The sequence below is a fragment of the Pimephales promelas genome, chromosome 13, assembly GCF_988280905.1.
Source record: "Pimephales promelas chromosome 13, fPimPro1.hap1.1, whole genome shotgun sequence".
NCBI lineage: Eukaryota > Metazoa > Chordata > Actinopteri > Cypriniformes > Leuciscidae > Pimephales > Pimephales promelas.
In genome coordinates this window covers 7988499-8002438 of record NC_142781.1, presented here as the reverse complement: position 1 = coordinate 8002438, position 13940 = coordinate 7988499, and the positions used below count along the sequence as shown (strand labels likewise).

Genomic DNA, 13940 nt, shown 5'->3' with positions numbered 1-13940 from the left:
CCCAACCAGAAACTGAAGACCAGCCTTGCGTCAAATGCGGAACTTGTGCTTGCATATACATAGCCTATTATGATTGTTTAAAGGAAAATAAAACAGCTTTGTGTTACCTTGCCATTTTTATTTGACCAATACATGTGAATAATATCAAGAAATTTAGTGAGAAACTATTACTCTAGTCCTGATCTTGATTGTGTACTCTTGTTTATTAAATGTTGTTTGACTTTTTTTTCTTTTCTTCATAGAATTACTTCTGTAGCTGTCGCACATAGTGTATTTTCTTGCTGAATATTCATCTTCTTTTGAAAGTTTTGTTTTGTTTGTTTTATTAATGTTGTATAATACTCTTTTGGGAATTGTATTTTATTTGCATGATAGTTTGGTAATAGTGACACCTACTGGAGAAAATGAGTGACATAAGACGTACTGGTCATGTGATTTGATTTTGCGTGAACACGGAAAGAAAGAAGAAACTGAGAGACATGAGGTGTCGCACACGAATTGAGAGGTGTGAAATTAAGAAGAGTTTTGATCAAAATATGTCTCCTAATGTCTCCTGAATCCTGATTAGAAGGCACACGGTATGTTTGTACATATCTTGTTTATCGTTTATGTGTATTGATGTGTATTGATTTGAAGTAATAAGCTAAATTGAATAACGTCATGGAAAAATCACTTCTTCACAAATTTGATTGTAATTTTGGTTTATTTTCAGTTTTTTCACGGTGTCCATTTGATGTTTGTGATGGTAAAATGTCCTAATTCTTGAGAAGAAGACATTAAATATAAAAGACATCGAAGGCATCAGTTGAAGCGTGATTTTTTCTGATCTGGAGAAAACATTCAGGAGCCGTTATAGTGAAAAAACGTGCATTCACCCTGCCTGGAAGAGTGCAAGAGTTCATCGTGGAAAAGGAAGATCGCCAGACCTCGATGTGAAGCGCCTACAACGTTCAGTCGACCCCGGTAGAACACTACAGCCATTGGTGAAAGTGAGGACGTCGCCATTCAATTGAGCAACGCGATTTCGTCGCATTGAAACTCTATTGCCTTTCGCGTGACTGCATCCCTTGCCGTGCTGAAGTGCAACGCAAGAAGATATTGCTGCAGTGACGACCGACAGCCACAAGGCGGCAACATTGCAAAGTTTTCGGACAATGTAGCTGTCAATAAGAGTTGCTACCTTTGGATTTGAAGGTCAGACTGTGTCTTTTCAACTTGAAATTTAATTTCTTGGTTGCCTTAACATTTATTCTGGTTGAAATTGTGCAAATAGTTTAAACAAATATTTGCATTTGATAATTTTCTAAATAGATAGAAGGGTGTAACTTGTTTAATAACTGACATTTTGCAATTTCCACATTACAGCTTGTTATCAGTGTTTAAAGCTTAATATTGTGGTATACATCAAGTTACGAACATGGATCAAAATAGATCAGACATTTGTGTCTTAGACCAAGTGATTCAAGCTCTTGAAGAAGAAAAGGCAGAATTAGAGGGGAAATTAGAAACGGAAATTGATGCCTCTGGTAGAGAAAAATGTGAACAACGCTTAGCTGAAATTAATGCAGATCTGGAAGTTAATAAGACGAGATTCCAGGAATTATCATCACAAGTTGAGCAAGAAGTTAGGCGATCAGAAAGAGAAAGGCGTCCTACAGAAAAAATGCTTGAGTTTAAACATGACGAGTTGGCAAAAAGAGAACGGAAGTTTATGTTCATTTACTTAAACTTTAAAGCTGAAGCTCAATTTGTCAGATCTAAACTGAAAGAAGAGTGCTCTCAAACTGAGTTAGATGATATGATAGTGACGGCAGAGAAACGTGAAGCAGAGTTAAAACAAATTTATGAGAGTATTCGCGCACTGAACGTACCATCTCAAGATATAAGAAGGAGAATGGATAGCTGCACTTCAGTTACTAGTGAAATAACTACACTACTGAAAAGACGATGCGCAGAAGTTGGCACAAAGGAGTTTGATGCTGAAGCTGTAAAGGAAACACTCCTTCAGTTACTGCAAAGAGATGACGCCAGGTCAATTTATGGTTCAACTGTGTCGAGAGCTGAACGAGATAGTCAGCAAGGAAGTCATATGTCAGCAAAAAGGGCGGAAGCAGCGGCACGCTTGGCTGCGAAACGTGCTGAACTAAAGAGAGAAAAGGAAATCTCAGCTCAAAGAAAAGAGGTACTAGCCCAACAAGAGAGGTTAAAAATGCTGGAGGAACAAAGGGATCTTGAAGTAATGGAAGCTGAATACAGTGTGTATGCAGAAGAGGAATCAAGATTGAATGCTGAAATAGGAGATGCTAAAGAAAAAAGCACCATGCCTCCAAGTCAGTTTCCACTGCATCACGAAAACGTTTCACGCATCAAGGTTTCCCAAGAAACTTTAGCTCAACCTTGCTCTGAAAATGAGCTTGAGAAAAGAGTAGATGATGTCTTGTTAGTGAAAGCTCTAAAAGAATCCCTGGCAATGACTAAACTTCCAGCTCCAGAGCCATTCACGTTTACGGGTGATCCACTTAAGTTCACTGAATGGTGCACCTGCTTTAAAGCCTTGATCGAAACAAACTGTACAAGCCCAGGACATCGCTTGTTCTATCTGAAAAGATACATAAGTGGAGATGCGCTTAGTGTACTAGAGGGAACATTTTATAGGAGTGATGAGGATGCTTACACACAAGCTTGGGATGCCCTGAACAAACGTTATGGACACCCCTTTGTAGTTCAAAGAGCGTTTAGAACAAAGCTAAACAATTGGCCAAAACTTGGACCCAAAGAATCACTGAAATTAAGGGAGTTTAGTGATTTCCTCATCTCTTGCAAAAATGCAATGCCTCATGTACATGGTTTGAGGGTTTTGGACGATTGTGAAGAAAACCAGAAATTGCTTCAGAAACTACCTGACTGGATAACAACTCGCTGGAATAGGTATGTCACTAAGGCATTAGATGAAGAGAAGCCATACCCCAGCTTCACTGAGTTTGCAGACTTTGTGGCAGAGGAGGCACGTATTGCATGTAATCCTGTTTCCTCTCTATTTGCTTTAAAACATGCAGATGAAAAGTCTGACAAGGAGCAGAAACGTATCAAGGCCAGTGCTCTGACACAAAATGTTAAACCCATTGCAAGGAGTGCATTGGAAAGAGAGAAAGGCTCCAAACCAAGCCCTTCAGTCACTCGGGATAATAGACAAATAGAATGTGTCTGCTGTCAGCAAAATCATTTCATATACAAATGTGAAAGGTTTGCAGCTATGCCTCTTGAGGAGAAGAAAAGGTTTGTCCTCAACAACAAGATGTGCTTTGCTTGTCTCAGAGTCGGCCATGTCTCTAAAAACTGTAGAAAGCGAGCTACTTGCAACATCTGCAGGCAGAGTCACCCCTCTCCACTTCACGAAGAACGCTCTCAAGGAGGAAAGCCAGAAGATTCATCTGATGAAAGGGCTTCCACTAGCTTATGCAGTGTGGAGATGGATAATGGTAATCACACTTCGATGATTGTTCCAGTATGGCTCTCTTGTGCTACAAAGGACAGCACAGAAATCTTAGCCTACGCATTGCTGGACACGCAGAGCAGTAATACCTTTATCAATCAAGACATCTGTGATAAACTTCAAGCAAACACAGAACCTGTGAAATTAAAGCTGTCCACAATGACTGATAGAGCTTCAATAGAGAATTGTCAGAGAGCTATTGGACTAAGAGTGAGAGGTTATAGTCTGCAAGAGTACATCGAGTTGCCACCCGTATACACTCGAGAATACATTCCCTTGGAACGAGATAGCATTCCTACTTGCAAAAAGGCTCAGAAATGGATGCATCTGCTCAGTGTTGCAGACGAGATGCCAGATTTGTTAAATTGTCCTGTAGGTCTTCTAATTGGCTTTGATTGTCCAAGAGCTCTGAAGCCAACCCAGGTGATATCAGGGAAGGATCATGAACCATACGCAGTCAAAACAGACTTAGGCTGGAGTATAGTGGGATCCATAACACCCCATACTTGCTCTAGAAACATAGCAGGATTCTGTCATCGCATTTCTGTGAAGGAACTCCCGGCAATCACTCCTGCTGCTGTAATAAGGACGTTAGAAGCAGATTTTCGGGATACAGACTCAAGAGAAAAGACAATATCTCAGGAGGACATTCAATTTCTTCAACAGTTGGATAAAATGACTCAACACAACAAAGAAGGACATGTGGAAATGCCCTTACCTTTCAGAGAGCGTCCTCAATTACCGAACAATAAGCAGCTTGCTACGGTTCGTTTGAAACATTTGAAAAGAAAACTGGAGAGAAATCCCAAGTACAGAGAAGATTATCTGAGATTTATGGATAGTATCTTTAGAGATGGTGATGCCGAAGAAGCAGATGCTACATCAAAAGAAGGCAATGTATGGTACATTCCGCACCATGGGGTGTATCATCCCAGAAAGCCGGAAAAAATAAGAGTGGTATTTGACTGCTCAGCCAAATTTGAAGGTACATGTCTAAATGACCACTTACTCACAGGACCAGACTTAACAAATGCTCTAACTGGAGTTTTGTGCAGATTTCGTGAGCATCAGATTGCGATTGCCTGTGATGTGGAGAAGATGTTCCACCGCTTTCACGTCAGTCCAGATGATCGTGATTTCCTGAGATTCCTATGGTGGGAAGACGGGAACACCGAAAGGGAACCCAAGGAATACCGCATGCGAGTGCATATCTTTGGAGCTGCCTCCTCTCCAGGTTGTGCGAACTACGGCATGAAATATCTTGCCAGCAAATATGAGAAGGACTATTCACTGGCAGCGAGCTTCATTCGCAAAAATTTCTATGTGGATGATGGACTTGTCAGCGTTGATTCCATTGAGAAGGCCAACGAGTTGGTTAGTGAAGCGCAAGAAGCCTTGGCTAAGGGAAAACTGCGTTTACACAAGTTTGTGTCTAATAGCAGAGAAGTATTGAGTGCAATTCCAGAGAGCGAACGTGCCAGTGTAGTAAAGGATGTCGATCTAAACTACAATGAGCTTCCAATGCAGAGTGTACTGGGAGTAAAGTGGAACATAGAGACTGATACATTCTCCTTCAAAGTTGACCTGAACGAAAAGGCTGCCACTCGACGAGGAATTCTGTCAGTTGTTGCCAGTGTGTACGATCCATTAGGTTTTCTCGCTCCCTATATCTTGACTGGGAAGAGAGTGCTCCAGGAGATGTGCAAACGAGGGGTAGGATGGGATGAAGCTCTTCCCTCTGATCTGAAGCCAAAGTGGGATGCATGGATTCATGACTTGAAGAATCTCCAAAAGGTCAAAATACCACGATGCTTAATTCCTGGAAATATAGGCAGAATTCAGAAAATAGAGCTACATCATTTTTCAGACGCTAGCAGCGAGGGTTATGGCCAGTGTTCATACATCAGGATTGTTGCTGATGAACAAGTACATTGTGCACTGATCATGGGTAAGGCCAGAGTAGCTCCTTCAAGGGTTTTCAGCATACCACGCCTTGAGCTGACCGCAGCCACAGTTTCTGCGGCAGTAAGTCATGTTCTTAGAGAAGAGCTTGATCTGAAGGTAAATGAGGAGTTTTTCTGGACTGATTCCCAGGTGGTGCTGGGGTATATCAAGAACGAGGCCCGGCGCTTCCATGTCTTTGTATCTAACCGTGTACAGAAAATAAGAGACTCTTCAGATCCAAGACAATGGTTCTACGTGGAAACAAGTCAAAATCCTGCAGATTGTGCATCTAGGGGTCTCAAGGTGGCAGACCTGATGGATTCAAGTTGGTTAACAGGTCCCAAGTTCTTATGGGAACGAGAGATTAGCACTCATGAAAAATCCCCAGTGCTTCTTGTAGGTGATCCTGAGGTAAAGGTCCTGAAAACAGATTCCTGTGTAAGAGGTAGCTTTCTTGAAAGACTCTCAAGATTCTCAGATTGGAATAAAGCTCTCCAAACTATTGCTAGGATCAAAAGACTGGTAAACAAAGACAAGTCAGGGTCCATTAGTGTAGAGGAGAAACAGAAAGCAGCTCTTGTGCTCATCAAGGCAGCACAAAGAGAAGCCTTTGAAGAAGAACTGAAATTGCTGAGTCAAAACCCTGCTAAGCTGCCAAAGAATAACAAGTTATACCAACTTGATCCCATTCTCGAGAATGAACTGCTTAGAGTTGGAGGACGATTAAGAAAGTCTAGCGCAGCATTTGAGTTGAAACATCCAGTAATTCTTCCTAAGGAAGGCATCGTCACACAACTAATACTTGACCATTGTCACAAGAAAACTCAACATCAGGGCCGAGGTCAAACCTTGAATGAGCTCAGAGCCAATGGATATTGGATATTAGGTGCAAGCAATGTAGTGGCTAAGAACATCAAAAATTGTGTTACTTGCAGAAAGATGCGTAGATCAGTCGAAGAACAACGTATGGCTGACCTTCCAGCTGACCGAGTGGAACCCTCACCTCCATTCTCGTATTCTGGTATCGACTGTTTCGGCCCCTTCTACACAAAACAAGGTCGGAAAGAATTCAAGAGGTATGGACTGTTGTTTACGTGCATGAGTTCCAGGGCTGTACATTTAGAGATGCTAGAAGATCTTTCCACCGATGCATTTCTGAATGCCTTAAGATGTTTCATAGCAATCAGAGGAGCTGTGCGACAGATCAGATCCGACCAAGGCACGAATTTCGTGGGGGCTAAGAACGAGCTGGAGAAAGGTTTGAAAGATCTGGATCAAGAGAGGATCACTACCTATCTTGCAAGCAAACAATGTGACTTCCTTATGAATGTTCCTGAAGCAAGCCATATGGGAGGTGTGTGGGAACGCCAAATAAGGACTGTAAGGAGTGTGATGAACGCTGTTCTGGCACAAGCTAAAGGAAGACTGGATGACACTTCATTAAGAACATTTTTCTACGAGGCAATGTCAATTGTAAATAGTCGTCCGCTTACCACAAACACAATAAATGACCCAGAGAGTGTTGAGCCTTTGACGCCTAATCATTTGCTCACGATGAAGACCTCAGTGCCTCTTCCTCCTCCTGGCAAATTTGTTCGGGAAGATTTGTATGCTAGGAAAAGATGGAGGAGAGTGCAGTACCTGTCGGAACAGTTTTGGGGCAGATGGCGCAAAGAATACCTGGCCAACTTAAGCCTCAGACAGCAATGGCACAGGCCTAGAAGAAATGTTCATGTTGGAGATGTAGTAATTCTCAAAGAGGACAATGTTCCCAGAAATGAATGGAGACTAGCTAGAGTCGTTGAGACAAGTGCAGACGATGATGGGTTGGTGCGAAAGGTTAAACTCCAAATGGGACAAAGGAAGTTAGGAAAAAAGGGTGAGCGATTGACACAAATATCCCTTTTGGACCGTCCAATCCAAAAATTAGTAGTAATAGTTGAAAACAACTCTTAAATAATGCGTGAAACCTCAAAATGGGATTAAACGGATTAGTTTTGACGCATCTAAAATAGTTTAATTCAAATAATGGTTAAATAACACTGGTTGTGAAAGTGTTGAAAGATGAATGCAAGTTAAGTGACAGCTCATAAGAAAATTACAGGATTCATTTAATTTGTTCAAGATATTACTGACATAAATCCTTTGTAATTTTGGTGGCAGTGTAGCTGTCGCACATAGTGTATTTTCTTGCTGAATATTCATCTTCTTTTGAAAGTTTTGTTTTGTTTGTTTTATTAATGTTGTATAATACTCTTTTGGGAATTGTATTTTATTTGCATGATAGTTTGGTAATAGTGACACCTACTGGAGAAAATGAGTGACATAAGACGTACTGGTCATGTGATTTGATTTTGCGTGAACACGGAAAGAAAGAAGAAACTGAGAGACATGAGGTGTCGCACACGAATTGAGAGGTGTGAAATTAAGAAGAGTTTTGATCAAAATATGTCTCCTAATGTCTCCTGAATCCTGATTAGAAGGCACACGGTATGTTTGTACATATCTTGTTTATCGTTTATGTGTATTGATGTGTATTGATTTGAAGTAATAAGCTAAATTGAATAACGTCATGGAAAAATCACTTCTTCACAAATTTGATTGTAATTTTGGTTTATTTTCAGTTTTTTCACGGTGTCCATTTGATGTTTGTGATGGTAAAATGTCCTAATTCTTGAGAAGAAGACATTAAATATAAAAGACATCGAAGGCATCAGTTGAAGCGTGATTTTTTCTGATCTGGAGAAAACATTCAGGAGCCGTTATAACTTCAGACAGTGCTGCAAGCAGTGTGGGGCATTTGCCCTTGACTTATGAAGTGGAGCTGCAAGTTCTGCGATTTCACGACAACTAATCAACTCATTCTAATAAGGCACTACAAGTTGAGACACTGTCATCACGCAAGTAACTATCCGCTCCCCTGCATCTATGAAGACTGTGTGTGTTCATTTAGAACTGAGTTTGGTCTAAAAAAACATTTGACCAGGGACCATAGGCCTATAAAATCTATCAGGCTCTCTGCTGAAGCTTTTACGTTGAACTGTGATCTTTGTGCTTTCTCAGAGACCTGTGCTATCACTCAATATTTCACACACTTAAAGACTCATCTCCGCAACAGAGAGAGTGTGAAATGTCCTTTTCAAAACTGCAGCTTTCAGTCTAGAGTATATAGTACATTTCATGCTCATAAGTGTAAAAAACATCAGCAGTGTGGAGTAAAAAATCTTCGTACTGACATTTATCAAGCTTGCACTCCAGATCTTCCAGGCTCTGAAAATACTGCTTTTGAAGAAAATTCTACAAATTTTGATGATCTGGACCTACCAGCATCTCCGTTATCTTTACCGTGTGAAGAAAATGTGCAAGATTTACTACATCGAAAACTAGCTTCATTCTTTCTTCGGTTGCAAACAGTTCTTCATGTTTCCAAAGCAGCAACCCAGGAAATTGTAAATGAACTTGCCAGCATTTTCACAGTTGCAGAAGAGTTTGCACCTAAAATAATTGAAGATGTTTTGAGCAAGCACAACTGTGCAGTAAGTGATACAGTTATAAGTGCCATAAAAGAGATAATTTGGAAAGCAAATCCATTCAGTTCTCTGACGAAGAGTGGCCCTTTTAGCACAGAATACAAAAGGACAATTTTCTACAAGGAACACTTTAAAGTGATTCAGCCTGTTGAATATGTTCTAGATGCGTCGTCTTCAAGAAAGTGTGTTTATATTCCTATTCTGCAAACATTGTCTGTTCTGTTAAACCGTAATGATGTTCTAGAAAAACTTTTGCAGACAGAAGACAGGGAAAATTTTCCAGAGTGGGCTCAGTACAAGTCATACAGGGACGGCCTATATTGTAAAGAGAATCAGTTGCTTTCTTCAGAAGATCTAAGTATAGCTTTGGGATTGTATATAGATGATTTTGAAGTATGTAATCCATTAGGGACATCTAGAAAAAAACATAAGATCTGTGCAGTTTACTGGGTACTTTCAAATTTACCAATTCGTTATAGGTCATCTGTCCAATCAATATATCTGGCATGTCTTTCCTACAGCAGTGATGTGAAAAAATATGGCTACAGTGCCATTCTTGAGCCATTGCTGAAGGACATAGAAGTACTAGAAAATCAAGGAATATATGTTCAAAAACTGGGAGAAAATATAAGAGGTACTGTACTGTATGTGTCTGCGGACAATTTGGGTGCGCACTCACTTGGTGGCTTTCAGGAAAACTTCAATGTGGATAAATTTTGTAGATTTTGTTTGGCCAGCCGCTCGGAAATTAACATTCATCAAGTAAGTGATGATTTGTTTCCACTCAGAACAATCGAAGCTCATGAAAACATCCTTCTGGAATTAAAGGGGACAAATTTGGTTTCTGTGGACGGTGTAAAAAAAGACTGTGTACTTAATAGACTCTCTCATTTTCACACAGTACAAGGATTCCCACCAGATTTCATGCATGATGTATTGGAAGGGGTAGTACCAAAGGAACTGAGTTTATGCCTTAAATCTTTTATTTCCAAACATTATTTTACTTTTGAAGAACTTAACTCAATAATTCAGTCCTTTCCTTTTAAATATTCTGATAAAATAAACAGACCTCAACAAATTCCAAAATCTTTTGCTGTAAGACACACTATAGGGGGTAACTGTCATGAAAACTGGACTTTATTGCGATTCTTGCCATTGATGATTGGCGACAAAGTCCCAGAGAATGACAAAACATGGCAAATTGTTTTGGAACTAAAAGACATTGTTGAACTTCTGACATGTGAACATTTTTCTGAAGAGACATTGCATTACTTGGATTTTAAAATCTCATCTCATCGGTGCTTGTTGAAAAAAGTCTTTCCTGACTTCAGTCTTTTGCCGAAACATCATTTTCTTGAACACTACCCTGAACTTGTTCGTAGATTTGGCCCACTGGTAGATTTCTGGACCATTCGCTTTGAAGCCAAGCACAGCTGTTTTAAAAGAGTGATTCATGAAGTTCGAAATTTTAAAAATATCTTACTCACTCTTGCTACAAAGCATCAGCTTACATTAGCTTATTGTCTAGACCTACCCAGTCTTTTTAAACCTGACTTGGAAGTTGGGCATGTTGCTTTTGTTTCTGTGGACACTCTGGAGCACTCAATGAAACGGGCTATAGAGGACAAATTTGCAAACATCACCACGGTATCTCTCGCAAGTCATGCATCTCTCCATGGGACTAAGTATGCAGAAGGAATGTTCCTGTCTGTGGGACATACAAGGGGACTGCCTGACTTTGCCAAGTTGGTTAAGATTTTGATAGTCTCCAACAGAGTTTCATTCATCATTGAACCTTACATTGCATGGCTCATTGAGCACTTAAGGTGTTATGAACTGGAAAAAAGACTTGCCCCTGAACTAAAGGTCGTGGAACCACATGAACTAAATGGATACCACCCCTTCTACCCATACATGAGAGCAGGCAAATTAATGGTGGTGCCAAAGACCAACCTTCTTTATTAGGGTAAAGTATGGCTGTACATGCCATTTTATATTGAAAAATTTGGTTTGATAGGAGTTAGGGCTGTGCAATATATTAAATTTATATCATATGGCCAAATACACACAAATTCATGTAAAAATTGTGACAGCCTAATAGACTGTGTGCTTAAAGGGATAGTTCACTTTGGAATTAATTTGATATGTTTTATCTTACGTCAAGGGCATCCAAGTTGCAGGTGTCTTTGTTTCCGCAGTATTTTCATTTTTGATATTTTTAGGTCAAACCGTTCTTGTCTGTCAGTCATATAATGCAGGTCTATGGTCACCACCCCAAAGAGCATGCACAGAGAAGTCAAAATTAAACATGATTTAATGACTCGTGAATGTAAGTACACATTGATGGCCTAAGACATGAAATGAGCGGTTTGTGTGAGAAAACGAACAGTATTTACATCGTTTTTACCTCTTGTAACCACAGTCACGTCCAACTGTTCTGAAGGCACAGGCGCTTCGGTCTGCGCAAGCGCCGGAAGTGATCTCTCTCATGTACCACACTCGCGTGTACCACACTCATTGTTTACACAGATTTCGGAAGTTTTACCTTTCACTGTGAAGATCTAAACATATTTAGATGTACAGGTAATCGCAATGGAAGATGATTTCGATATATCAACTGACAACAGTGATTTTTTTTTTTCGCAACCGCGCAATAAATCACTTCCACCACTTTCCAGCGCATGCGCAGACCGAAGCGCCCTTGCCTTCAGATCAGTTGGACAAGGCTGTGGTTACAAGAGGTAAAAACGATATAAATACTGTTCGTTTTCTCACACAAACCGCTCGTTTCGTGTCTTAGGCCATCGATGTGTACTTACATTTACGAGTCATTGAATCATGTTTAATTTGGACTTCTCTGTGCATGCTCTTTGAGGTGGTGACCATAGACCTGCATTATATGACTGACAGACAACAGTTTGACCTAAAAATATCAAACTGAAAATACTGTGGAAACAAAGACACCTACATCTTGGATGCCCTTGAGGTAAGCTAATACATATCAATAATTAATTTCAAAGTGAACTTTACCTTTAAAGGCATATTTCACCCAAAAATTCTGTCATTAACTACTCACCCTAATGTCGTTCCAAACCTGTAAGACCTTTGTTCATCTTCGGGAAACAAATTTGGATAAATTTGATGAAATCTGAGAGCTTTCTGACCCTTCATTGACCGCAACAGTAGTACTAACATGTTCAGGGTCCAGAAATGGTAGTAAGGACAAATTAATTTGTGTTCCGAAAATAAACGAAGGTCTTATGAGTTTGGAATGACATGAGGGAAAGTAAATAATGACAGAATTTTAATTTTTGGGTGAACTAACCCTTTAAATCTTAATAAAACAACTAAAGACAAAGAGAAAATCATTCACTGCTCTGCACTGAATATCCTCTGTAGTTTTAATATGGATCAGTGTAAATTTTTATGTTATAAATTTAACGTATACAATTTGTAATATTGAAAAGAAATTAGCAAGTGAATCTATGTAGGCTTTTATTTATTAATTGTTATAGCCAATATATTACTTCAGATGCTTGTTAGCACTTTTAAAAAGTACAAATTATTGATGTACTACTTTATTAACACTGTATTGTGCCTTTGTCCGAATTACTTTCTTTGCAGGTCGTAAAGGTTCCACTCCAACTTCAAAATGCTTCTACGAGTGATCATCTCTGAACGGGACATTAAAAAACTTGCACTTGACACTGTCCCTGAAACAGTCCATGGTCTCAAAGAGGTGCTGAGAAGCAAACTCCAGCTAAAAGACTGTTTTGATCTCCATTATGAGGACAATGATTTCAATGATTTTTGCAACCTTACTTCTATAACCGATCTGCCCAAGGACAAGGCGACGCTGAAAATTCTGTTCAGTCCCTCTGATACATTTTCAGATTCAAGTTTGTCTACTGCAGTATTGCCTGTATCAGATTCTCCATCAACATCCACTCAAATCAGCAGCTGTTTCTCAGAGATAAAACAGAGTCGTTCACATCCATGGCCTGCTGTCTTTACGATCCCCACCTTCTCATATGATGTGGAGCTGAGACTAAAGCATGGTAACGAGGCTTACAGTACAGATGGGACTCTTCTGACAATGTCTCGAGACATGCAGACAGAAATACTGGATAAACTTGCCGAAGCAGTGTTTGCTTACAAAGCTTACCCAGACAAAGAGGAAATCAAAAGTGTTGCCATTGCCCTTGTTGAAAAACACCCTTGTCTGAAAGAAAGGGGATCTGCAGCTGGGTGGTATGGTTGGAAATTAAGTTTGACGTGGAAAATGGGAAACTACAGATCAAAACTAAGTGATGCAGGTTGTAAAGAACTCAAAGTGAATTCTGCAAAGAGAGGTCTAGAGGGACTCCAAGGACCACGAAACAAAGTGAAGAAGCCCAAAAGGTCTGAGACAAACTTTCTCCCAGATCACCCTTCAGGAAAAGACCAGGAAACACTGGAACACGAAAGGGAACGGATGTGCCAGGAGATGAAAAAGAGGAGTCCAGAGATGAGTTTTGTGAATGCAGCCATGAGTAGCACATATTCTCTCCGGAGACAGGAGATAGTTGAAAATGAGCCTGCAATAACTGAAATGAAAAAGAGGTGGCCTGCTATTTTTTGTGAGAGACAGGTAAAGTCCCACGCTGCTTAAAATGGTGTTTAGATGAATATGTCGATATACTTTTTTGCAGTGTTGTTTAACATGTTGCTGTTTTGTTTGTCATTCAATGTAATTACTTTAGATCAGTGCTGAATTTAACAGGCTTATGTCGCTGGATCTGAGGAAGTCCTTTTATGAGGGTCTTGACCGCCATCTACCAAAACTGCTCTGCCTGTACCGCTCAAAGCGTTGTGCCGAGATTGCAGAAATGAGGACCATAATGGACAGCCTAGATAAAAATGTAAGTGCATATATTTCTACTGTACTTTTTTCATAAACATTATGAGCAAACATTATTTCCTTTTTTTGCAAT

The 13940-nt window shown here is 40.0% G+C and overlaps 2 protein-coding genes across 2 annotated transcripts; both read left to right on the top strand.

Moving 5' to 3' along the window:
• Nucleotides 1-250: 250 nt before the first annotated feature.
• On the top strand, nt 251-3240 carry LOC148976488 (uncharacterized; the record flags this gene model as incomplete). Its single annotated transcript, XM_089118264.1, is given in 3 exon segments — nt 251-578; nt 713-3152; nt 3215-3240. Coding segments are annotated over 2 exon segments (1761 nt in total).
• Nucleotides 3182-8146, top strand: LOC148976487 (uncharacterized). The gene is made up of 2 exons (XM_089118390.1): nt 3182-7927; nt 8062-8146. Exon 1 carries the CDS (start codon nt 3254-3256, stop codon nt 7391-7393), a length of 4140 nt encoding a protein of 1379 aa, XP_088974516.1. The 5' UTR covers nt 3182-3253; the 3' UTR covers nt 7394-7927; nt 8062-8146.
• Nucleotides 8147-13940: the final 5794 nt, after the last annotated feature.